The following is a 25,658-nucleotide window of genomic DNA, read 5'->3' as shown; positions in this document are numbered from 1 at the left end:
CAGTATTCTGATTGCTCGCCATAATTGTATTAAGATTGATAGATTTCCTGATTCAAGAAAAAATAAATTAGGACATAGTTATCAGAAAATAAAAAATTGACTTGTGTTGCTGTCAGATGACACTAAATCTTTAACATTTGCCCAAAAGAATACAGGCAAAAACAATATAGGAAGTACAGTTTAATTGCATACTCTTTAAATGCATTAATCAAAAAACAAAAACAAAATGTTCTACACAAAAACTGCAACCAACCTGTAAAATGTTTTGACAAATTTAAGATTTACTATTATTACTAGTGGTAGTGTATATATAGTGTATAATAATATATAATGTATGTGGACATTCTACCCTGCAACAGACTGGCGACCTGTCCAGGGCATCCTAGGGCAGCCCCGTGACCCCGAAAGGGAAAAATGGAATAGAAAATGATTGGTTACCAAGTAAATACTGGACATGAACTGACAGAAAAAACAGGAATTTTCATGAGAATCTTCGGTCTGAACTCATGTGACGTCTGATGGCTCAATCGTGGATTAATTCAGTTTCAAATGCTTAGATAAGCAGAGCAACAGCTAAAAACTGCATGCTTATCAGCCATTTTTAGTTTGAGTGAAATATTAATTTACAAATATTTGAATATGCCTCTTTATTTACCCTAAAAAAGCTTGTACTTTACAAACAACAGGAAAGACCTGTAGGATTTGTTATTAAAACATTTTACTATAACGTTTACACTGAAAAAAGGACATTATATGTCTGACATTATTGGTAAAATCAAAAAAGTTTGAGTCTGATCCCAACAGAGTCATTTAAAACTAAGAGAAGCTTCAGAGCAGACGGGAATCGTTAAATAATTATTCTATCGTACAAGATAAATGAGATTTGTATCGACTGTAAATGAGGAACAAAGACAACACTTTTATTTGTTATTCATCATCCCGCTACATTAAGAATTCCACAAAGATTTCATTGAACTTCCCAGAACTCCATTGAAATCCTCTTTTCGTTCAGAGGGTTCTATAAGAATTGTTGAGCCGTAAATATTGAATAAAAATCAACCTTTTAACTTTATGATCAAAAAGGTTGAGTGCCAATTCCTTTTTTACATATTCATTTAAAAATCTATTTTCAATTTAAAAATGAGGTTTTGCAGACAAGTAAGGTATTAGTGAAAGATGTATTTAAAAAAAAAGTCGCTGCTTTGGTTTGCTGACACACCCACGACAACATGACACTAGGGGGGGTTTTCCAGAAAGCACTTCAATTAACAGTTTAATTTTTTTTTTCATCTTTCGTCATCAAGATTAAATGGTTCAGTGACAGGAACAAAACAGATTAAATTCAGTTTAATGAATATCTAGTTCGGGCAAAATTTTAATTTATCAATCAGTTAACTTTTTCCACAGAGCATTTTATAACAGCTCCAATAGTTTTCATTAAAGACAACAACATTAATTGATTGTTCCTTCCTTTTACAGGAAATTGACATTCATCTCAAGGGTGGTTATAAAGTTTTATTTTATTCTTCTTCTTTGTTGCAGGTTCATCTCCTCTTAGGAATAAACTTATATGGTACAGAGTTAGACTGGCTTGGATGCCAGAACACAGAAATATTCCCAGTCGCGCACAACTTCTGCTTCAGGGGAAGTGACGCCCATCTCCTGCAGGAACCTGCGAGCAGAACAACAAATGACCAAGCATGGTCTGAATTTAGGGTGTGTTTGTGGGCGAGTTGGATTTACCAACCTCTTTTCTGTGCTGAGCAGTAGGTTTTCAGCTCCAGTGGGGTCTTCGGATCGGTAAGTCTGGAACATGGACCAGCTGCTGATGAAGCCAATCAAGTCCTCCACAGAGATGGTCAATTTGAGGGGAAAATTCTCAATCCTAATCATTTGATAAATAAAAAATAAAAAAATGACCTTGCATTGTAGAAAAGAAAAACCCCACCAGATTTACCCATGATGCTCTCACCTCTCCTTGTCTGGAAAAGGAATTGCCTTGAAGAGACCCTCCAGCTTGCTCTCAGACTCGATAACTGGCTTTGTTGTGTAGGGCCTCAGCACATCCTTCACCTGAAAGTCCGTTTATACGAAAGTTTGTTCTCTAAATTATTTATCCTTGGGTTACAAGTTATCCTTGTTGTTTGTCCGATCAAATACTTTGTGCCAAAGGTATGGAGCTTAATAGCTACCATGTTGTGGAGCCCGATTTACTTGATGGTGCAAACAAACATCATAGCAGCCCTGGTTTGGTTGATATTTCAGACAAGTCGTGCATTTTGTGGTACAAGCACTAAATTTGGCCTAGATGTACCTTAGGATGGCCTCTTTCAGAAAAGCAAATTAGCCACAAAAAAAATCCAAAATGGTGGCCGCCATACTCTCAATTGTTTTAAATCTTGGATTTTCTCATGGCTAACATGCATTTCTGAAAAAGAGGATCCTAAGGTACATCCATACCAAATTTGTTTCACAAAATGTACGATTATTTTAACGACCGGATCTACTGTCATGCAGACTAAAAGATCAGGGTCTTTTGAAAAACCAAAAACAGCCTGATAAGAGTATGTGTTTGCATTTCGCAAGTTTAATTGCTTTAAATTACAACCCTAAGATTTAACTACATTCGAGCAAAAAAGTTGACAGTAACCAATTCTCACATGCTTCATTAGCTTCGCGACTCATCGTAAAAAGAATAAAATATAGACGTTATCAGTTTCACAGAACATTTTTAAAGAACTTTGCCCCTGTCTTCTCTAATGAAATTATGTTCTTAATCATCAAAATACTTTTTTCCCACAGTTTATTTATTCTTTTCAGTAATTCTGAACAATTTTACAACACAGGACATATTTACAGCCTCATCCAGGGCTGTGAACGTACCTCTTGATAAATGGAGTTGAGTTTGTCCCCACAGTCCTTGTAGGTAAATTTGGGGCAGTTATCACCAAAGCCCAGCAGAGCCATGCAGCCCCCGGGTTTCAGAACCCGATTTGCCTCCGCCAAGAACTTTGGCACATCAAACCAGTGAGCGGCTGAAGCTGCTGCCAAAAGGTCAACGGAACCGTCTGGAAACGGAAGCTTCTCTGCTGTTCCAGTTCTGCAACAGAAAGATCGCATCTGTCAAGTCTGGTGGAAGCAGCATGAAACACAGATTGTGTCTTGCTTGAGTTTCTTGCAAAGTTTGTGCCAAAGATCAAGCAGCCAGGGCAGTGCAGATAATATTTGAACCTTTTTGTGTCAGAGAATGTGCGTGTGAGATGTAGTTATATTGTTGTATGTGAAAAATGTTTGGAGCCAACAGGCATGTTGGTATTTGAGTGTGTTTGGACAGGCCCCGCCCCTATATATACACACACACATACACCCACACACACTACTAATGTGCACTGACCACTCTGCTCGTGTCTGTGCATGTGCAGCGTGGGAAGGTATTCATGCAATCTTAAGTAATGCTTCACACTTTTAACAATATAAGTTAATATTTTACAGCCGGGCTGTGAGAATGATGATCCTTTGTCAGCAGACTACTGTCACCCAACTTTCCCTCCAGATCAGCCTGAGAGCACGTTGGCTTTTTGGGTCAAAAAGAAACATAAACTGCACTTAACATGTCTGGATGCCCACATGGCTCCAGCTCTTGTAAGCCTTCAGCTCGCTGACTGTGCAGCTTGTCCATAAATATCAGGTACATGTTGTTGTTCTGGTCTTACGGATTTCAGCAGCTTAGAAAAAACTATTTCAGCAGAAAATACCAGTCAGTTTCCTTTGTGTTTAATTAGGGCCCGAGCACGGAGTGCAAGGACCCTATTGTAATTCGAATGTTTATTAGGGCCCGAGCACGGAGTGCAAGGACCCTATTGTATCTGTTAGGTTTATTATTATTATTATTATTTTTCTTCTGCCGGAAGAATCGCATTTTTGAGGCCTTTAACATACCCCAAAACTCACCAAATTTGGCACACACATCAGGGGTCGCGAAAAATTTCGTATTTTATGAGAAATTGGCATGGGTGCGCAAAAATGGCTCGACAGCGCCACCTACACTGACTTTTGTCCCGACGCCCCGCATACGCTTTAACGTACAAGCTTGATTTTTTCAGGGCATGTTCATCAGATGGAAACCTACAAAAAAGTCTGTAGGTACCAAGCTGTCAGTCGCACAGGAAGTCTGCTATATTGATGTCAATATGTCATTTTTGCTCTATTTTGGACATTTGCAGGCCTCCTTCTAGAACGAACTCCTCCTAGAGATTTGTGAATAATGACTCCAAACTTTGGTTTTGTAAACTAGACACATGTCCGATGTTAAATTGCAAAGCTTTTAAGTTTTTACAGAAGTTTGTGACCGTGGCGGCGCGTAGAAATTCGACGTTGTTTCGAAAACACGCCATGAAAAGAAAAATGGCCATTACTCAGCCATGCATAATCCAATCTGATCAAAAATTGATATGCATGATTGTAGTCTGACTCTGAACACATCTGCAGTGAAAGAATCTGGAAAAAGTGTAGCGCCACCTGCTGGCAAGAGGAAATGACATGTTTGACTTGGAGCATCACTGCTCCGAGTAGGATGAGCCGACACACCTGAAAATGACGTCCACCTGTTGAAAAGCCATTGAAGTTTACTCTGACAAAAAACCATAACTTTCAATGCGGGGGTGTGGTCGTGACAGAGCGGCAAAGTTGGGCATCTCGCTATGCACACAAAAGTTGCTCTCACGTGCACATTCCTTGTCCAATCTCACTGAAATTCAATGGATATGATGAAGCTTCTATTCTGAACCCATGGATATGACAATCTTGGACGAGCTCTATAGCGCCACCTAGTTATTGCATTGGGCACATTCTGCCCTGTATTTTCTCTTTGCTTTGTCCGATGTGCATGAAATTAAAACTGGAGATACTCAGAAGGGTCCTCTCTCATCATGTAAAGTTTCATGGGTGTACACCTGACGGTGCCTGCGTAACAGGAAGTGGTCGATTATGTGCACCCAAATAATAGAAATTTATTATAAATCAGCCGTTTGTCTCAGGAAGCTGAGATTTCAGAATTAGATGCCTTTAATAACCTCCAGCTTTGATATGTAACACTATAGGGTCTACGAGAAACTTCATCACTTGATTTTTTTAATGAAATTTTGGACTGAACAAAGATTTTTAGCATAAATTCTGTTTAGGTTATCAGCACCAAGAATTCAACTTTCATAGGCATTTATGTGCTACTGCTTCCTAAAAAAATTCAGAATGATTGAAGTTACAGGTGACATCTTAGAGAGCATTACATCCAAAAAGGTCCGAAAACGTCTTTTTAGGCAAAACTGCAAACACCTATTTTTTTGCATAACTTATCTTTCAAATATCAGCACAAAAAAATTAAAAACGGTAGGGATCTGTGTTTGCTGCCTTCCATATTTTTTTCAGACTTAAAAGTGTAACAGATGATTTATAAAAAATCCTTTTCATCCAAAAACCTGTGTTAAATCTGTCTAGACTCCAAACAAACATTTTTTTTATGGTAACTTATGTTTCAACAATCGACACCAATTTTCACAGACCTAAAGCTGAACATGTCCCATAGCTACCTGTATATTTATATAGATATAAAATGAACTGGTCATTCTAACATCTGGCATTCTAACATCTAACATCTTACATGTCAAAGCCTCTCTCAGCCTGGCTCTGCTGAAGGAGTCGTGTTACAACCCCGCCCCCTCCTGCTGGGACCCCTGCTATGTAAATTAGCAAGCAGTGAACAGAGAGATGAGGAGTAAGAATGGTCATTACTCAGGCATGCATAATCCAAAGACAGCCAGTTAAACACTGAAAGACATATTTTTTCGGTATGTCTTTCATACATCTTTAGTATTAAAAACTCTCCAAGATGAATGTGCCTGACTCCACCTGCAGGTGGATCACAGACTTCCTGACGGACAGACAGCAGTATGTGAGGCTGGGGAAGCTCGTCTCAGATACTCGGACCACAAGCACCGGATCCCCCCAGGGCTGTGTCCTTTCACCCCTGTTACTCTCCCTGTACACAAACAGCTGCACAGCTGGTCACCTGTCTGTCAAACTCCTGAAGTTTGCTGACGACACCACACTCATCGGCCTCATCTCTGACGGAGATGAGTCGGCCTACAGGAGTGAAATAGCCAGGCTGGTGTCATAGTGCAGCGCTAACAACCTGGAGCTTAATGCTCTGAAGACAGTGGAGATGACAGTGGACTTCAGGAAGGCCCCAGCCCCCCTCCCCCCTGTCATCCTCTGTGACTCCCCGGTGACCTCTGTGGAGTCCTTCTGCTTCCTGGGAACCATCATCAGCCAGGACCTCAAGTGGGAGCAGAACATCAGCTCCATCACTAAGAAGGTCCAGCAGAGGATGTACTTCCTGAGGCAGCTGAAGAAGTTTCACCTCCCTGAAAAGATGCTGGTAGACTTTTACACCGCCATCATCGAATCCACCCTCACGTCCTCCATCACAGTCTGGTTCGCTGCGGCCACGGCCAGAGACAAGGCCAAGCTGCAACGCGTCATCCACTCAGCAGAGAAGGTGATCGGCTGCCACCTCCCGTCTCTCCAGGAGCTGCACATCTCCAGGACCTGGAGGCGGGCAGCCAGGATTGTAGCCAACCCCTCTCATCCAGGACATAATCTCTTTCGGCCCCTCCCTTCTGGCAAGAGGCTCCGGTCCATCAGGACCTCGCGCCACAAGAACAGCTTCTTCCCCACTGCAGTCAGCCTGCTGAACAGTACCCCAACTCCCCCAGGTGACCCCCCCTCCCCCCCCCCGCCCACCAAAGGACTGTCGGTGCCACTTACAGGCCCCACCATCCCAGCCCATCTGTGCTCCCACTTTAATTCACCTTACTCTACTGTATATAGTGTGTTGTTGTTGTTAACTTAATTTTTAACTTATTCTTAATTGCACTATACACCAAGTCAAATTCCTCGTTTTGTAAAGTGCACTCTACTGAACCTGGCAATAAAACTTTTTCTGATTTCTGATTCTGATTCTGATTCTATTAATCATTGTTTTTTATTCATTCAAAATGCAATTAAATCAATATTTTATCTTTTTTCTTTTCCTTTTTCTTTTTTTTTATCTCTTATATCCTTTTTTATAATCAATGTTTGAACTTCTTTTCCTTTCTATTGTCATGGTTTCAGTTTGTTGTCTTTTTTTTCGCTTTAGTTCTTGTTCTGTCTTGTTTGGTTCTGTTTCCTGTTTTATTTTGAAAGGTTTCCTGTCTTGTCATGTTTCTTGAGTTTTACTTCCTTTGGTCCCCATCTGCCCTAATCGTGTTCACCTGTGTCTTGTCTGCCCTGTCTGTATATAAGTCTTGTCTCTGCCTTCCTCCTGTGCTGGTCCATTAACTTCTGCTCATGTTGATCACGTCTTCTTGTCTGGCGTCCATGTCCCTTGCCAAGCCACAGTAAGTTTTTGTTTTTAGTTTTGTCATCCTGCTCTGCAGCGCTTTTTGTTAGTTAAATAAACCCACTTGCCCTGAACCCGTTTGCCTCCCGTCTCTGCGCCTGGGTCCTACCTGCTCTCGAGCCTCCCCCCCACACGACATCTATACATCCAATGAAATTAAACTACAAATCAACAAACACAACTGATAACAAATGTCTCTAAAAAATGATGTGTATATTTGCAGAACCTTAAAAACACCAAACAAATAACAAATGCTTCCCAATTAAAGCACAAAAAATGGAACACAAAATGTAAAACCCAAGTTAGAAATTGCAATTTGAAAAAGATACATTTTTCAGCAGCTTTTCAAAATCAATCACCAATTCTACTCTTCTGTGGATGAAACAAAGAACTCCAGAACAATGAAGCCATTTCTCTAAGTCTCTCTCACCTTCAGTTTTAAACAAGGTCTGTGAAAATCCACCATACATTGGTCACATGAACTCAGAGACCTGCTAAAAGTGCACAATTGTAAAAGCTCTTTTATATAGACAACTGTTTGTTTGCTTAGAGCTCTAAATATAAAAAAAAATGCTTTTCTATCACCTAGACACAGATGGAGAACCATATCAACTGGATTAATAACAGGGTGGCATGTTTAGACAACATGAAGCTGTCCATCACATTTTTGACCTAAACATGTAAACACATCCTTGGCTCTGCGGTTAGGAAATGGTATTTGGGAATCTCTTTATACCAGGAGCCAGCCTGGCCATTGGAACATCGCCACAGTGCCCATCCAGACTGGGACAGCAACGGGGTCCACTTCAGAGCCGTGAGCTGCTGTGTTTAACTCCAGCTGTCCCAGCAAGGGAGACAACTGCAGCAACATCCACTGACCAAGCTGACAAGCCCTGGCAGAAAAGATCCCCACAAGAAAAACACTGGCTCAGGCAGGCTGGTCAAAAAAAAATAGTTTTGCCATTGTCTTGCAGCTCGCAGATCAAGTGGTTTAGTTTTCCAGTAATGTCAGTCAAGAATGCAAGTTCAGATTCACAATGTTCATATTCACCATATTCAACAGACATCTCCTCCAATAGCACCTTAAAAATCCTGTGCTGTTTAGCTTTGCAGCTGAGGTTGTTTACGATTTTCAGAATAAGAGTCATTATATGTCCAGAGCCAATCACTTCTGCACATAAGGCCTGCTGGTGAATGACGCAGCAGTAATGCAGACATTTTGGAAAGTCTGGTTCAGCTTTACAGTGAGTGATGAAACCTGTTTGTCTATTGATCATAGCAGGAGTCCCATCTGCAGTCACTGCTACCAGCTTTTCTAATTGTACCTTTTTCTGCACAAAAACTCCTTCACCGTGTTATACATTTCAACTCCTCTTGTAATTGTCTGTTAGGGCAGATGTGTCAGGAGTTCTTCTCTTGTGGAAACCAAAAGCTATGCTGTACTGTTGCCGTCCACAGACTCATCACACTGGACGTTAACCACCTGCACTTTGCAAGATCCCGGTCCAGCTAATTGGCCAAGTTATCAGACATAGCTGACACTCATCTAGACATTGTAGTGGAAATTGAATGAGTTCTATTGTTCTCATCCTTAGGGACAGTGATAGCAATTATCATCATTGCTTGAATTTTTTTCATGCTATATGCAAAAGTCTTTGTCCCTTAAGGCAACAGATTACAGCCCCCCCCCCCCCCCCAGGCTGCTGTCGTATTAACAATAGCTTGGAGCTCCAGAATGGACAAGAAAAAACGACGAGAATGGCTCGAGCAGGGTGTTGCTCACGGGGCGGTCGCTCGTGCCGTGCGGTCGCACGTGCTCGGGCCCGCTAAATGCTACTTGTAGCTTTAATTATTATTAGGGCCCGAGCACGGAGTGCAAGGACCCTATTGTAATTCGAATGTTTATTATTATTATTATTATTATTATTATTCTACCGGAAGAGTCGCCTTTTTGAGGCCTTTAACATACCCCAAAACTCACCAAATTTGGCACACACATCAGGAGTCGCGAAAAATTTCGTATTTTATAGGAGATTGGCATGGGCGCACAAAAACGGCTCGATAGCGCCACCTACAGTGACTTTTGTCCCGACGCCCCGCATACGCTTTAACGTACAAGCTTGATTTTTACAGGGCATGTTCTTCAGATGGAGACTTACAAAAAAGTCTGAAAGGACCCACCTGTCACTCGCACAGGAAGTCTGATATATTGAGGTCAATATGTCATTTTTGCTTCATTTTGGACATTTGCAGGCCTCGCTCTAGAACGAACTCCTCCTAGAGATTTTGGAGTAATGACTTCAAACTTTGGTTGTGTAAACTAGACACATGTCCGATGTTAAATTGCGAAGCTTTTAAGTTTTTATGGATGTTTGTGACCATGGCGGCGCGTCAAAATTGGAGGTCGTTTCGAAAACACGCCATGAAAAGAAAAATGGCCATTACTCAGCCATGCAAAATCCAATCTGATCCAAAATTGATATGCATGATTGTAGTCTTACTCTGAACACATCTGCAGTGAAAGAATCTGGAAAAAGTGTAGCGCCACCTGCTGGCAAGAGGAAATGACATGTTTTACTTGGAGCATCACTACTCCGAGTAGGATGAGCCGACACACCTGAAAATGACGTCCACCTGTTGAAAAGCCATTGAAGTTTACTCTGACAAAAAACCATAACTTTCAATGCGGGGGTGTGGTCGTGACAGAGCGGCAAAGTTGGGCATCTCGCTATGCACACAAAAGTTGCTCTCACGTGCACATTCCTTGTCCAATCTCACTGAAATTCAATGGATATGATGAAGCTTCTATTCTGAACCCATGGATATGACAATCTTGGACGAGCTCCATAGCGCCACCTAGTTATTGCATGGGGCACATTCTGCCCTGTATTTTCTCTTTGCTTTGTCCGATGTGCATGAAATTAAAACTGGAGATACTCAGAAGGGTCTTCTCTCATCATGTAAAGTTTCATGGGTGTACACCTGACGGTGCCTGCGTAACAGGAAGTGGTCGATTATGTGCACCCAAATAATAGAAATTTATTATAAATCAGCCGTTTGTCTCAGGAAGCTGAGATTTCAGAATTAGATGCCTTTAATAACCTCCAGCTTTGATATGTAACACTATAGGGTCTACGAGAAACTTCATCACTTGATTTTTTTAATGAAATTTTGGACTGAACAAAGATTTTTAGCATAAATTATGTTTAGGTTATCAGCACCAAGAATTCAACTTTCATAGGCATTTATGTGCTACTGCTTCCTAAAAAAATTCAGAATTATTGAAGTTACAGGTGAACTTTTATTCAACATTTCATCCAAAAAGGTCCGAAAACGTCTTTTTAGGCAAAACTGCAAACACCTATTTTTTTGCATAACTTATCTTTCAAATATCAGCACAAAAAAATTAAAAACGGTAGGGATCTGTGTTTGCTGCCTTCCATATTTTTTTCAGACTTAAAAGTGTAACAGATGATTTATAAAAAATCCTTTTTCATCCAAAAACCTGTGTTAAATCTGTCTAGACTCCAAACAAACATTTTTTTATGGTAACTTATGTTTCAACAATCGACACCAATTTTCACAGACCTATAGCTAAACATGTCCCATAGCTACCTGAATATTTTCATAGATATAAAATGAACTGGTCATTCTAACATCTGGCATTCTAACATCTAACATCTTACATGTCAAAGCCTCTCTCAGCCTGGCTCTGCTGAAGGAGTCGTGTTACAACCCCGCCCCCTCCTGCTGGGACCCCTGCTATGTAAATTAGCAAGCAGTGAACAGAGAGATGAGAAGTAAGAATGGCCATTACTCAGGCATGCATAATCCAAAGACAGCCAGTTAAACACTGAAAGACATATTTTTTCGGTATGTCTTTCATAAATCTTTAGTATTAAAAACTCTCCAAGATGAATGTGCCTGACTCCACCTGCAGGTGGATCACAGACTTCCTGACGGACAGACAGCAGTATGTGAGGCTGGGGAAGCTCGTCTCAGATACTCGGACCACAAGCACCGGATCCCCCCAGGGCTGTGTCCTTTCACCCCTGTTACTCTCCCTGTACACAAACAGCTGCACAGCTGGTCACCTGTCTGTCAAACTCCTGAAGTTTGCTGACGACACCACACTCATCGGCCTCATCTCTGACGGAGATGAGTCGGCCTACAGGAGTTAAATAGCCAGGCTGGTGTCATAGTGCAGCGCTAACAACCTGGAGCTTAATGCTCTGAAGACAGTGGAGATGACAGTGGACTTCAGGAAGGCCCCAGCCCCCCTCCCCCCTGTCATCCTCTGTGACTCCCCGGTGACCTCTGTGGAGTCCTTCTGCTTCCTGGGAACCATCATCAGCCAGGACCTCAAGTGGGAGCAGAACATCAGCTCCATCACTAAGAAGGTCCAGCAGAGGATGTACTTCCTGAGGCAGCTGAAGAAGTTTCACCTCCCTGAAAAGATGCTGGTAGACTTTTACACCGCCATCATCGAATCCACCCTCACGTCCTCCATCACAGTCTGGTTCGCTGCGGCCACGGCCAGAGACAAGGCCAAGCTGCAACGCGTCATCCACTCAGCAGAGAAGGTGATCGGCTGCCACCTCCCGTCTCTCCAGGAGCTGCACATCTCCAGGACCTGGAGGCGGGCAGCCAGGATTGTAGCCAACCCCTCTCATCCAGGACATAATCTCTTTCGGCCCCTCCCTTCTGGCAAGAGGCTCCGGTCCATCAGGACCAGGACCTCGCGCCACAAGAACAGCTTCTTCCCCACTGCAGCCAGCCTGCTGAACAGAACCCCAACTCCCCCAGGTGACCCCCCCTCCACCCCCCGCCCACCAAAGGACTGTCGGTGCCACTTACAGGCCCCACCATCCCAGCCCATCTGTGCTCCCACTTTAATTCACCTTACTCTACTGTATATAGTGTGTTGTTGTTGTTAACTTAATTTTTAACTTATTCTTAATTGCACTATACACCAAGTCAAATTCCTCGTTTTGTAAAGTGCGCTCTACTGAACCTGGCAATAAAACTTTTTCTGATTCCTGATTCTGATTCTGATTCTATTAATCATTGTTTTTTATTCATTCAAAATGCAATTAAATCAATATTTTATCTTTTTTCTTTTCCTTTTTCTTTTTTTTTTATCTCTTATATCCTTTTTTATAATCAATGTTTGAACTTCTTTTCCTTTCTATTGTCATGGTTTCAGTTTGTTGTCTTTTTTTTCGCTTTAGTTCTTGTTCTGTCTTGTTTGGTTCTGTTTCCTGTTTTATTTTGAAAGGTTTCCTGTCTTGTCATGTTTCTTGAGTTTTACTTCCTTTGGTCCCCATCTGCCCTAATCGTGTTCACCTGTGTCTTGTCTGCCCTGTCTGTATATAAGTCTTGTCTCTGCCTTCCTCCTGTGCTGGTCCATTAACTTCTGCTCATGTTGATCACGTCTTCTTGTCTGGCGTCCATGTCCCTTGCCATGCCACAGTAAATTTTTGTTTTTAGTTTTGTCATCCTGCTCTGCAGCGCTTTTTGTTAGTTAAATAAACCCACTTGCCCTGAACCCGTTTGCCTCCCGTCTCTGCGCCTGGGTCCTACCTGCTCTCGAGCCTCCCCCCCACACGACATCTATACATCCAATGAAATTAAACTACAAATCAACAAACACAACTGATAACAAATGTCTCTAAAAAATGATGTGTATATTTGCAGAACCTTAAAAACACCAAACAAATAACAAATGCTTCCCAATTAAAGCACAAAAAATGGAACACAAAATGTAAAACCCAAGTTAGAAATTGCAATTTGAAAAAGATACTTTTTTCAGCAGCTTTTCAAAATCAATCACCAATTCTACACTTCTGTGGATGAAACAAAGAACTCCAGAACAATGAAGCCATTTCTCTAAGTCTCTCTCACCTTCAGTTTTAAACAAGGTCTGTGAAAATCCACCATACATTGGTCACATGAACTCAGAGACCTGCTAAAAGTGCACAATTGTAAAAGCTCTTTTATATAGACAACTGTTTGTTTGCTTAGAGCTCTAAATATAAAAAAAAATGCTTTTCTATCACCTAGACACAGATGGAGAACCATATCAACTGGATTAATAACAGGGTGGCATGTTTAGACAACATGAAGCTGTCCATCACATTTTTGACCTAAACATGTAAACACATCCTTGGCTCTGCGGTTAGGAAATGGTATTTGGGAATCTCTTTATACCAGGAGCCAGCCTGGCCATTGGAACATCGCCACAGTGCCCATCCAGACTGGGACAGCAACGGGGTCCACTTCAGAGCCGTGAGCTGCTGTGTTTAACTCCAGCTGTCCCAGCAAGGTAGACAACTGCAGCAACATCCACTGACCAAGCTGACAAGCCCTGGCAGAAAAGATCCCCACAAGAAAAACACTGGCTCAGGCAGGCTGGTCAAAAAAAATAGTTTTGCCATTGTCTTGCAGCTCGCAGATCAAGTGGTTTAGTTTTCCAGTAATGTCAGTCAAGAATGCAAGTTCAGATTCACAATGTTCATATTCACCATATTCAACAGACATCTCCTCCAATAGCACCTTAAAAATCCTGTGCTGTTTTGCTTTGCAGCTGAGGTTGTTTACGATTTTCAGAATAAGAGTCATTATATGTCCAGAGCCAATCACTTCTGCACATAAGGCCTGCTGGTGAATGACGCAGCAGTAATGCAGACATTTTGGAAAGTCTGGGTCAGCTTTACGGTGAGTGATGAAACCTGTTTGTCTATTGATCATAGCAGGAGTCCCATCTGCAGTCACTGCTACCAGCTTTTCTAATTGTACCTTTTTCTGCACAAAAACTCCTTCACCGTGTTATACATTTCAACTCCTCTTGTAGTTGTCTGTTAGGGCAGATGTGTCAGGAGTTCTTCTCTTGTGGAAACCAAAAGCTATGCTGTACTGTTGCCGTCCACAGACTCATCACACTGGACGTTAACCACCTGCACTTTGCAAGATCCCGGTCCAGCTAATTGGCCAAGTTATCAGACATAGCTGACACTCATCTAGACATTGTAGTGGAAATTGAATGAGTTCTATTGTTCTCATCCTTAGGGACAGTGATAGCAATTATCATCATTGCTTGAATTTTTTTCATGCTATATGCAAAAGTCTTTGTCCCTTAAGGCAACAGATTACAGCCCCCCCCCCCCCCCCCCCAGGCTGCTGTCGTATTAACAATAGCTTGGAGCTCCAGAATGGACAAGAAAAAACGACGAGAATGGCTCGAGCAGGGCGTTGCTCACGGGGCGGTCGCTCGTGCCAGGCGGTCGCACGTGCTCGGGCCCGCTAAATGCTACTTGTAGCTTTAATTATTATTATTATTATTATTATTATTATTCTACCGGAAGAGTCGCCTTTTTGAGGCCTTTAACATACCCCAAAACTCACCAAATTTGGCACACACATCAGGAGTCGCGAAAAATTTCGTATTTTATAGGAGATTGGCATGGGCGCAGAAAAACGGCTCGATAGCGCCACCTACAGTGACTTTTGTCCCGACGCCCCGCATACGCTTTAACGTACAAGCTTGATTTTTACAGGGCATGTTCTTCAGATGGAGACCTACAAAAAAGTCTGAAAGGACCCACCTGTCACTCGCACAGGAAGTCTGATATATTGAGGTCAATATGTCATTTTTGCTCCATTTTGGACATTTGCAGGCCTCGCTCTAGAACGAACTCCTCCTAGAGATTTGTGAATAATGACTCCAAACTTTGGTTTTGTAAACTAAACACATGTCCGATGTTAAATTGCGAAGCTTTTAAGTTTTTACGGATGTTTGTGACCGTGGCGGCGCGTCGAAAATGGAGGTCATTTTGAAAACACGCCATGAAAAGAAAAATGGCCATTACTCAGCCATGCAAAATCCAATCTGATCCAAAATTGATATGCATGATTGTAGTCTGACTCTGAACACATCAGAAGTGGAAAAATCCAGAACAAGTGTAGCGCCACCTGCTGGTAAAAGGAAATGACATGTTTTACTTGGAGCATCACTGCTCCAAGTAGGATGAGCCGACACACCTCAAAATGATGTCCACCTGTTGAAAAGCCATTGAAGTTTACTCTGATAAAAAGCCATAACTTTCAATGCGGGGGTGTGGTCGTGACAGAGCGGCGAAGTTGGGCGTCTCGCCATGCACACAAAAGTTGCTCTCACGTGCACATTCCTTGTCCAATCTCACTGAAATTCAATAGAGGTGATGAGGCTTCCATTCTGAACCAATGGATATGACAATCTTGGACGAGCTCCATAGCGCCACCTAGATATTGACAAATACATTTTATGTCACATTCTGACCTATCTTTTCTCTGTGCTTTGTCCGACATTCATAAAATTACAACAGGAGATACTCATAAGGGTCTTCTCTCATCGTCTAAAGTTTCATGGGTGTACACCTGACGGTGCCTGCGCAAGCCACCACCAAACAGGAAGTGGTTGATTGCGTTGCAGTCAGATAATTAAAAATTCATAAAAAATCAGCCGTTTGTATCACGAGGCTGAGATTTCAGAATGAGAGGCCTCTTACATATCTCCAACTTAGATACACAGCACTTGCATGGGTGAACAAAAAACGGCTCAATAGCGCCACCTACCATGTTTGTTTTTGAGAGCCCCGCCATGTTCTTTAACATACAAGCTTGATTTTTACAGGACATGTTCATCAGATAGAAACCTACAAAAAAGTCTCTTGGGACCAAGCTGTCAGTCGCACAGGAAGTCTGCTATATTGGTGTCAATATGTCATTTTTGCTGTATTTTGGTCATTTGCAGGCCTCGTTCTAGAACGAACTCCTCCTAGAGATTTTTGAACAATGACTCCAAACTTTGGTTTTGTAAACTAAACACATGTCCGATCTTAAATTGCGAAGCTTTTAAGTTTTTACGGTTGTTTGTGACCGTGGCGGCGCGTCAAAATTTGAGGTCGTTTCGAAATCACGCCATGAAAAGAAAAATGGCCATTACTCAGCCATAAATAATCTAATCTGATCCAAATTTGTTGTGCATGATTGTAGTCTGACTTTGAACACATCTGCAGTGGAAAAATCCGAAACAGGTGTAGCGCCACCTGTTGGCAACAGGAAATGACATGTTTTACTTGGAGCATCACTGCTCCAAGTAGGATGAGCAAACACACCTCAAAATGACGTCCACCTGTTGAAAAACCATTGAAGTTTACTCTGATGAAAAACAAATCTTTCAACGCGGGGGTGTGGTCGTGACAGAGCGGCGAAGTTGGGTATCTCGCCATGCACAAATGTTGCTCTCACGTTCACATTCCTTGTCTGATCTCACTGAAATTAAATAGATTTGATGAAACTTCCATTCTGAACCCATGGATATGACAATTTTGGACGAGCTATATATGTTCATAAATGATCATGAAGCATGATCATATAATCAAGCTTCATAGGAAATCAGCCGTTTGTCTCAGGAAGCTGAGATTTCAGAATTAGATGCGTCCTACAAAGCTCCATGTTTGAAAAGCAGCACTATACGTACGAGAAACATTTAACCACCTTAATCACCCTATTGTGCTGAAAGCAAATTTTTGGACATTTTGACTCAAGCAAATATTTTTATCATAACATCTGTTTAGTTTATCAGCACCAAAATAAAAAATATTTACATTTATAAAATGAACTGGTCAACTCTAGGATTTTATTTATTCAATCTTACATCCTCAAGCTTTTCATCAGTCTCCCCTGCTGCAGGAGTGGAGTTAGCCCCCCCCCCAACCCCCGGCTGTGTGCTCACATGTAAATTAGCCAGGAGTGGCAGACAGAAAGTAGAACAGTTAGAAAGCCTAGTTCAACACTAAAATACAGCAATTTCCTTTGTTTTGTTTGTCTTTTATACATCCTTAGCACTAATCATTGCTTTTTTATTCATCCAAAATACAATTAACTTTATATTTTATCTTTTTTTTTTTTACAAACAAAATATATGAATGTGCTCCAAAACAAAACCCAGCCTCAGTACACTCCTACAGATGTAACATCAGACAGTAAATGTCTCTTTTATGCTTTTTTAATCAATGCTGCAACTTCTTTTCATTTCCTTTCAATACATCCAAAGAAATTAAACTACAACGACAACAAACACAACACATAGCAAATGTCTCTAAGAAGATTATGTATATACATTATGTACCACCTTTAAACACCAAATAAATAACAAATCTTTCTAATACAATCACAAAAAATGGAACACAAAATGTAAAACCCAAATTAGAAATTGCAATTTTAAAAAGATACATTTTTCAGCAGCTTTTCAAAATCAATCACATATTTTACTCTTCTGTGGATGAAACAAAGAAGTCCAGAGCAATGTAGCCACTTCTCCAAAGTCTCTGTCACCTTCAGTTTTACACAAAGTCTGTGAAAATCCACCATACATTGGTCACATGTATTCAGAGACCTGCTAAAAGTCCACAATTGTAAAAGCTCTTATATAGACAACTGTTTGTTTGCTTGGAGCTCTAAATATAAAAAAATGCTTTTCTATCACCTAGACACAGATGGAGAACCACATCAACTGGATTAGTAACAGGGAAACATGTTTAGGTTTAAACTTACATCAATAGACAACATGAAGCTGTTCATCACATTTTTGACCTAAACATGTAAACACATCCTTGGCTCTGCGGTTAGGAAATGGTAATTGGGAATCTCTTTATACCAGGAGCCAGCCTGGCCATTGGAACATCGCCACAGTGCCCATCCAGACTGGGACAGCAACGGGGTCCACTTCACAGCTGTGAGGCCGCTGTGTTTAACTCCAGCTGTCCCAGCAAGGGAGACAACTGCAGCAACATCCACTGACCAAGCTGGAAAGCCCTGGCAGAAAAGATCCCCACAAGAAAAACACTGGCTCAGGCAGGCTGGTCAAAAAAAAATAGTTTTGCCAATGTCTTGCAGCTCGCAGATCAAGTGGTTTAGTTTTCCAGTAATGTCAGTCAAGAATACAAGTTCAGATTCACCATATTCATATTCACCATATTCAGCAGATATCTCCACCAATAGCACCTTAAAAATCCTGTTCTGTTTTGCTTTGCAGCTGAGGTTTTTTATGATTTTCACAATAGGAGTCATTATATGTCCAGAGCCAATCACTTCTGCACATAAGGCCTACTGGTGAAAGAAGCAGCAGTAATGCAGACATTTTGGAAAGTCTTGGTCAGCTTTACAGTGAGTGATGAAACCTGTTTGTCGGTCAATCATAGCAGGAGCCCCGTCTGCAGGTATGGCTACCAGCTTTTCTAATTGTACCTTTTTCTGCACAAAAACTCCTTCACCGTGTTATACATTTCAACTCCTCTTGTAGTTGTCTGTTAGGGCAGATGTGTCAGGAATTCTTCTCTTGTGGAAACCAAAAGCTATGCTGTACTGTTGCCGTCCACAGACTCATCACACTGGACGTTAAACCACCTGCACGTTGTAAGATCCCGGTCCAGCTAATTGGCCAAGTTATCAGACATAGCTGACACTCATCTAGACATTGTAGTGGAAATTGAATGAGTTCTATTGTTCTCATTCTTAGGAACAGTGATAGCAATTATCATCATTGCTTGTTTCTTAATCTGATAAAAACCTTCTTCTACTTGATGAGAAAATGAGCAGGTCTAAACGAGGCTTAGATTTAAGAATTTTTTTCATGCTATATGCAAAAGTCTTTGTCCTTTAAGGCAACAGATTATAGTCCCCCCCCCCCCCCCCCCACAGGCTGCTGTCATATTAACATTAGCTTGGAGCTCCAGAATGGACAAGAAAAAACGACGAGAATGGCTCGAGCAGGGCGTTGCTCACGGGGCGGTCGCTCGTGCCAGGCGGTGGCACGTGCTCGGGCCCGCTAAATGCTACTTGTAGCTTTAATTTAGATTTAGTCTCTTTTGCACCAGCTTTTAATATTGTTTGGTATTTTTCATTGATCAGTTTAATGCTTTTGTTTCTGTCGTTTGTTTTACTTCTGTTCATCGTTTCTTCTCTGAAAGGATTTTTGACCCAGAGCTTCCTGCGTTTGGGTTTTCCTCCACCCCCCCCATGACCATACTTGTATGTGATGTTGGAGAACCCTGGCACAGCTCTGGCCTCCCCCAGTTGACTCTCGCTGATGTCGATGCCGACGACTTCTTTGAAGTGTGGAGCCAGGAGTCGGGTGTTCTGACCCGTCCCACATCCAAGATCCACTGCCAGCTCATGTGGCGGCCCTTTCTGTGGGTGTAAAACAAATGCAGTCAATAGAAGCCAAGCATCACCTCAACTAAGAGCCTTAAATGCAAAGAAAAGTCCATTCAGGACAAACCTTTTTGTCCAAGTACTGAATGATAAGGTCTGTGAGCCCTGCTGGAGGGCTGAATCGGTACTTCTGGTAGACAGAAGCGTGTTCCTTCCCTTCAAAAAGTCGGTATGCCATTGAGCCTTTTTTTTCCTGCTCTCTTTGGACTGTTGCCAGCTGTGATATCTCTGACCTCTTCAAAGCTGCTTCGCCTGGTGACCAAAGTTTGACCGAATTAGTGTTTGTCTGAATTTCTTGAACTTCTTTACCGGCCACACATTCTTACTTTCATTGTTTCCAGACACTTAACTGACATGAAAGGGATCCCAGTCCCTCTATTCAAGGAGAAAGGAACAAGCAGGAACTTGACCAGAAGTTTGAAAAGACGCAGAGAACTGCAGTATCTTTTAGCACTGACCAATGTTTTCACAAGCACAAAGAGAAAGTCTTGGAAAAACAGCAAAGTTTGGTTTACTCACTGGAAGCTGCCTGTCATGTCATATTTCCTCCTGGTTCAGCTGCTGCATAGCTATTGGTGACTGAGGAGGCGGGGCCTGTTATTTAACCCTTTCACTGCATTTCAGCTGGTGGGGAACTTTTAATGAAACAATCAACTGAAAATTACATTGATACATATTATTAATCATGAAAAAGCAAAGGCACAAGTTACTAAATGAGTAAATAATACTAAAATGTTGCTTAATTACAGCAAAACGTAATATAATTAGTGTGATACATTACTCTTGTAATTGGTCTGCCCTAATACTACCATTATGGATAAATTCACGGGTCCCTATATTCAAAAGTCCTCCATTTCATGTTCAAAATACCTAAAAACCAAGCTGCTCACCTGCTGGGTTTCATTGCATTTGTGTCAGTTCTTCAGACCAGCAGTGAGAAGTCTTTTGCATAGTTTAAAACACCAATGCTCTGATCTTCAGCTTGATCTTTCACTTCTGAAGGGACACCTTCAGAACAATCATTTAAGAAAGTGAATTCAAGTAAATAAAACAAAGGTGTGTCATGATTCTGGCTTCTTAAAGCAAAACCACTATCAGAATCTTTATTTCATTTAATTTTATTTAACTTTTATTTACCCAGGAATTGTCCCATTGAGATTAAGAATCTCTTTTTCAAGGGAGTCCTGGCTAGGGGGAAACAATAAATTACATTTACAATAAAAATGTCAACATTAAAAAAAACATAAAATAAATAAAAATGAGAGCTTATGTAAAACAGGTAAAGTTAAAAGTGACTTTCTCCTCCAATCTCAGCCTGGATTTAAAAATATTCAGAGGAATGAGTTCTTTTAATTTCCAATCAAGAATTGTAGCAACTTCCATTGTGTTCCTGACACATTTTTCAACATTTTCTTTTCTTTGACCATTTACTGAAAGGCAAAAGTTGCAGTGTAGCTTTGAGGAAAGCTCTCCTATGTAAACAAGTGTGTTTAATTGCTCATATGGGATTATGATGGTAATGACCTGTTGACCATTTCCACAAAAACATTTAACAGGAGGACGCTTTCCCTTAGGCTCTAATTAAGGTGTACATTTCCAACTTAATATCAGAGGGATACAACCGGACATATGTTACAGTTCATTTGCATCATCCACGTCCTTTGTGTGAATTTTACATAGTGCAATCTGTTCGTAAACATTGTTGGTCTGATGAACCTGTAAATGCCTTGCGTGATACTTTGAAATGTGTGTTTGTTTGACAGGTTGCAGCTATTTATCAATATAACTGATTAATGGCACCATTTTAATAAAACATCATGATTATTTTAAATTGGTTGATAATAGTTAGGGTTAGTTATAAAATGACAGATTTACTGGAACCAAGAAAATAATCCCCACAACTCAGAAACCCAGTTGTCCTTTGCTTACTTGAGACTGGTAATAAAATCCTACACTGTAATGAGACAGTCACTTATATGGCCATTATTTCAATACTGATAAAAAAAATTGGTATCATTACAATTAATTGTGCATTGGCCCAAACTCAGTTAACATGTCAGGGAAGATTCCCATTAATCCAGGTGACTTCTTGAAGTTGAGTGTGGATTTAAAATCTTCTTTCTGGATGTTTCATCACTCATCCCCACTCAGGATGAAGCCTCTTGAATGAGAGGTGAACCATTTCAAGAAGAGAAGACTGTTTCCGGTACCTTATTTCCACTGAGTGGTGCGGTTCTTTTCAGTCCGGTATTTTGAGCGTTTCCATTGAAAAAAGTGACCCGTGAAGTTGGACCATTTTTGGGCCCTCTGTTGGTTGTGGGTCCATGGAAAAATGGGAAAAAGAGAACTGACCAGTTAGGGCAGAACTACTTTTGAAACCCATTGATTGGCTGAAGGTCCTTATAACAAAAGAAAGCACCAATAAAGCGGCTGTATTCCTCTTTGCTGCCTGTAATCTTCTCTGAAACAACATTAAATGTTTTGTTTATACAAAGTACCAAAAGCTGCTGGGTGACATCCATTGTTGTTGCTGTTAGCTTGAAGCAGCATGCACTATGACGGTCCAACTTTAAGTGGAAACACTCACCTGACATGCCTGGACCATTCTAAACCGGACCGGACAGGGCAGTACGAGGCATTTATTTCCAGATGCAAAAAGTCATGACTCAACTTCAAGACAGCCTCCATTCCTGCAGTCCTGCAATTGGAGGATCTCATTAGGTTAACAAAGGCAAGAGTAGGAAAATAGTGAATGTGAAGGCTTTGCCTATTGGAATCTCTGGTTGCCTATTGCAGGATTGTAGAGTGTAGTATTGCTTGAGTTTTGGTCTTTGAGACTAATGAAAGGGCAGCAGGGTAAACAGGAGGCAAACTGTGTCCAGGTCGGTCTGTCTGTCTGTCTGTCTGTCTGTCTGTCTTCCTCACCCAGGTGTGGGTGTAGAAAAATCTCCTGTGATTATTAACAGAGCAGGAAGCTTCCATCTGAGTGAGTGTGACGGTAGAAAATAGTTTACATCCGGCTCCAGCAAAATGAAATCAATTCAATCACCATTTTTTCATGATACAAACATTGCCATATTGGATCCAGACATCAGTAATGATTGGTCTGAGTCAACGCTTCAATGGCAACCACTCTCACCAATCAGGAGCGAGCTTGTTGGAAGGCTACATCTCTACGCATTTGAAAGCGGCCTGCACAATATGTGTCTAAAGTTTTGAACCAGCAGATCAAAATGTTGGACATGAGGGACGGCAAGCATGCGCCTCCTACTTTTATTGACGCATCTGATTGGTCAGTTTATACAGAAAGACTACGTAACAGCTGTTTATTTCTCAATACAGTAAAGGAGTAACAAAAGGGGGCCAGACAGATGACCTGACAATGAAGAACTGAAAATCAGACACTTAAAGACACTGAAGCCAAAGAACTCATCAACCTTTACCTGGTGTGACTGACAGGGGGACAACTCAAACCAGAATATGATCAAAACCAAAAACGGGAGCACACTCTTCAGATCATTCAAGGCCTGAGGGAGTATGGTTATCTAATCTGACCTTCACACACATGCACGCACGCACACATGCACACACACATACACACACACACAGAGCCCTGCAGTGTTGAATCTGATGGCGCCTTTAACCCTTTAAAACTGGATCTTTAACTTGAGTGTTGATATTTTTTCTGCACTGTAACTCTTTAAACGTTTACGCATGTATCCTATGGTACTTTTGTTCTTCTTCTACACTTTAGAATTTCATTTCATGATAAATTGGTCTGTCTGTCTGTCTGTCTGTCTGTCTGTCTGTCTGTCTGTCTGTCTCTCTGTCTCTCTGTCTTCCTCATCCAGGTCTTGGTGTAGAAAAATCTCCTGTGATTTTTACAGCACAGGAAGCTTCCATCCAATCAGAGTGCAGAACGGGCTGGAAGAGCTGATTGGTCTCCTTACCGTCTAAGCTCAGGTGTTGCTGATACTAAACCAGACTGAAAAGCAGTGTAAGGACCAACATCAGAGGAGGTTTCCTTTGGAGGAACAAAGGAAACAGGATGAATAACCTCTCTGTGATTTTTCTGTCAGGTCTGAACGAAACGAGGGTTCACAGACCCACTCTTTTTGTTCTCAGTCTACTTTGTTACTGCTTGATTCTTCTGGTGAATGTCTCTCTTGTCATCATTATCATCTTGGATAAGAGCCTCCATGAACCCATGTACATTCTGCTGTGTGCTTTTTGCATAAATGGGCTTTATGGGACCACAGGTTTCTACCCTAAATTTCTGTGGGATTTGTTGTCACCTGTTCATATGATATCTTACTATGGATGCTTGATTCAGGTTCAGGTCATGTACTCCTTTGCTTGCAGTGATCTGTCCATTCTCTCAGTGATGGCGTATGACAGATACGTGGCCATATGCCGCCCGCTGGAGTACCGCTCTCTTGTGTCAAAGCAGAAAGTTCTTGTGTTGGTGGGGTTTTCTTGGTTTACACCCTTTTGTATTGTGGCTGTAAATACTTGTCTGACCTCCAGCATTAAGTTGTGCAGTCGTCATCTGTCCAGACTCTTCTGTGTGAACTGGAGTATTGTCAGGCTTGCTTGTCCACAGGAAGAAATGACAGCAAACAACGTAGTTGCTAATATAACAATAATTATCTATGTATGTCATGGTTTATTTATTGTCTGGTCTTATATGTATCTTGTTAAAACTTGCATGAATTCCATTGAAAACAGGGCAAAATTTATGCAGACCTGTGTACCTCACCTTGTCTCCCTCATCACCTTTATGGTGACCATTCTTACGGACGTTATCAGTTTGAGACTCGGTTTTGATGGCATGCCTCAAACTTTGCAAAATTTGATAGCAATAGAGTTTCTGCTCATACCACCTATAATGAACCCTCTCATTTACGGCTTTAAGCTGACCAAAATAAGGTACAAAATTATTAAATTACTCACTTTTAGGGTTAAATAATGTTTACAAACACAGTGTTAATCTTTAAATTTGATGTATGCCACATTTGGGTTTCAGTTTTATAAATAGGGAAAAAAAGTCAGTATTTTGTACTTAGTTTTGTAAGTTAAGTAGCCCCATAGTCTCTGCAAAATGATTAGAATGTTGCTGGAGAAAACTTAAGAGACGAATAAAGAGTTTACTGCTTACCAAAGTTTTTATTGAATTTTATTGAATACTCCTAAAGCAGCATGTGCATGTTTGTTTCTCACAGCTTTTTTCATCAGGTTTCAAGTCAAGAACGTCACTGAAAGGTCAAATCTAATCTGAGACAGAATGAAGGGGAATTTTGGTTTTTATTATTTTTTGTGATAAGAAATTAAAAAATTAAGATTGTAACTAAGACTGTCAAATGTTGGTTTTGTTTCCGCAAGTTTCACATTAAAAAAAAATTCCCATTTTTAGCAGCAGCTTTTATGTTAATTGACTATGAACGTTTTTTTTATTTAAATAACAGAACTTTTTTGTTTTCTGGTGAATATTTGTCTTAAACCTCATGACTGCAGGATTGTTTTAATGCTTTTTTTCTTCTAGGCTAAAAATGAACATGAGTGAATCACACCAACCACAGCGAGAATTTATAAAAAATGCTAAATTACATTCAATTACAGCAGAAGTATGGCAATAAGTATCAATAATAACATAAAACAAATAACAAAAATTGACACCATACTGAAAATGATATGGTTTTAAACAGAAATACTGTAAAACACTGGTGGATTTGTAATCTTTTTTTTGGATAAGCATGATATATGCAGGTTTAAGCAGTGACTGTAGATGAGAACTGAACTGAGTGAGTGTGACGGTAGGAAATGGTTTACTTCCGGCTCTAGCAAAATGAAATTAATTCAATCACCATTTTTTCACAATACAGACACTACCATATTGGAGCCAGACATCATTAATTATTGGTCTGAGTCCAAGTTTCAATGGCAACCACTCTCACCAATCAGGAGC

General features: G+C 41.0%; 2 protein-coding genes across 2 annotated transcripts; one reads left to right on the top strand and one right to left on the bottom strand.

Annotated features, from left to right (window-relative positions):
- Positions 1-1,495: 1,495 nt before the first annotated feature.
- On the bottom strand, positions 1,496-19,903 carry zgc:162396 (putative methyltransferase DDB_G0268948). The gene is made up of 6 exons (XM_078939469.1): positions 19,761-19,903; positions 19,509-19,669; positions 2,884-3,100; positions 1,973-2,073; positions 1,748-1,885; positions 1,496-1,672 (listed from the first exon to the last, which is right to left on the bottom strand). The coding sequence occupies exons 1-6, from the start codon at positions 19,869-19,871 to the stop codon at positions 1,582-1,584; spliced, it is 819 nt and encodes a 272-aa protein (XP_078795595.1). The 5' UTR covers positions 19,872-19,903; the 3' UTR covers positions 1,496-1,581.
- Positions 19,904-20,322: 419 nt separating this feature from the next.
- On the top strand, positions 20,323-24,817 carry LOC101165606 (olfactory receptor 4B13-like). Its single transcript, XM_078939466.1, has one exon. It carries the CDS (start codon positions 23,742-23,744, stop codon positions 24,660-24,662), a length of 921 nt encoding a protein of 306 aa, XP_078795592.1. The 5' UTR covers positions 20,323-23,741; the 3' UTR covers positions 24,663-24,817.
- Positions 24,818-25,658: the final 841 nt, after the last annotated feature.

This window comes from Oryzias latipes, chromosome 21 (genome assembly GCF_053564925.1).
Source record: "Oryzias latipes strain Hd-rR chromosome 21, Olatipes_Hd-rR_3.1".
Lineage (NCBI taxonomy): Eukaryota > Metazoa > Chordata > Actinopteri > Beloniformes > Adrianichthyidae > Oryzias > Oryzias latipes.
The sequence above is the reverse complement of the archived record's forward strand: the minus strand, read 5'-3'. Positions and strand labels throughout refer to the sequence as shown.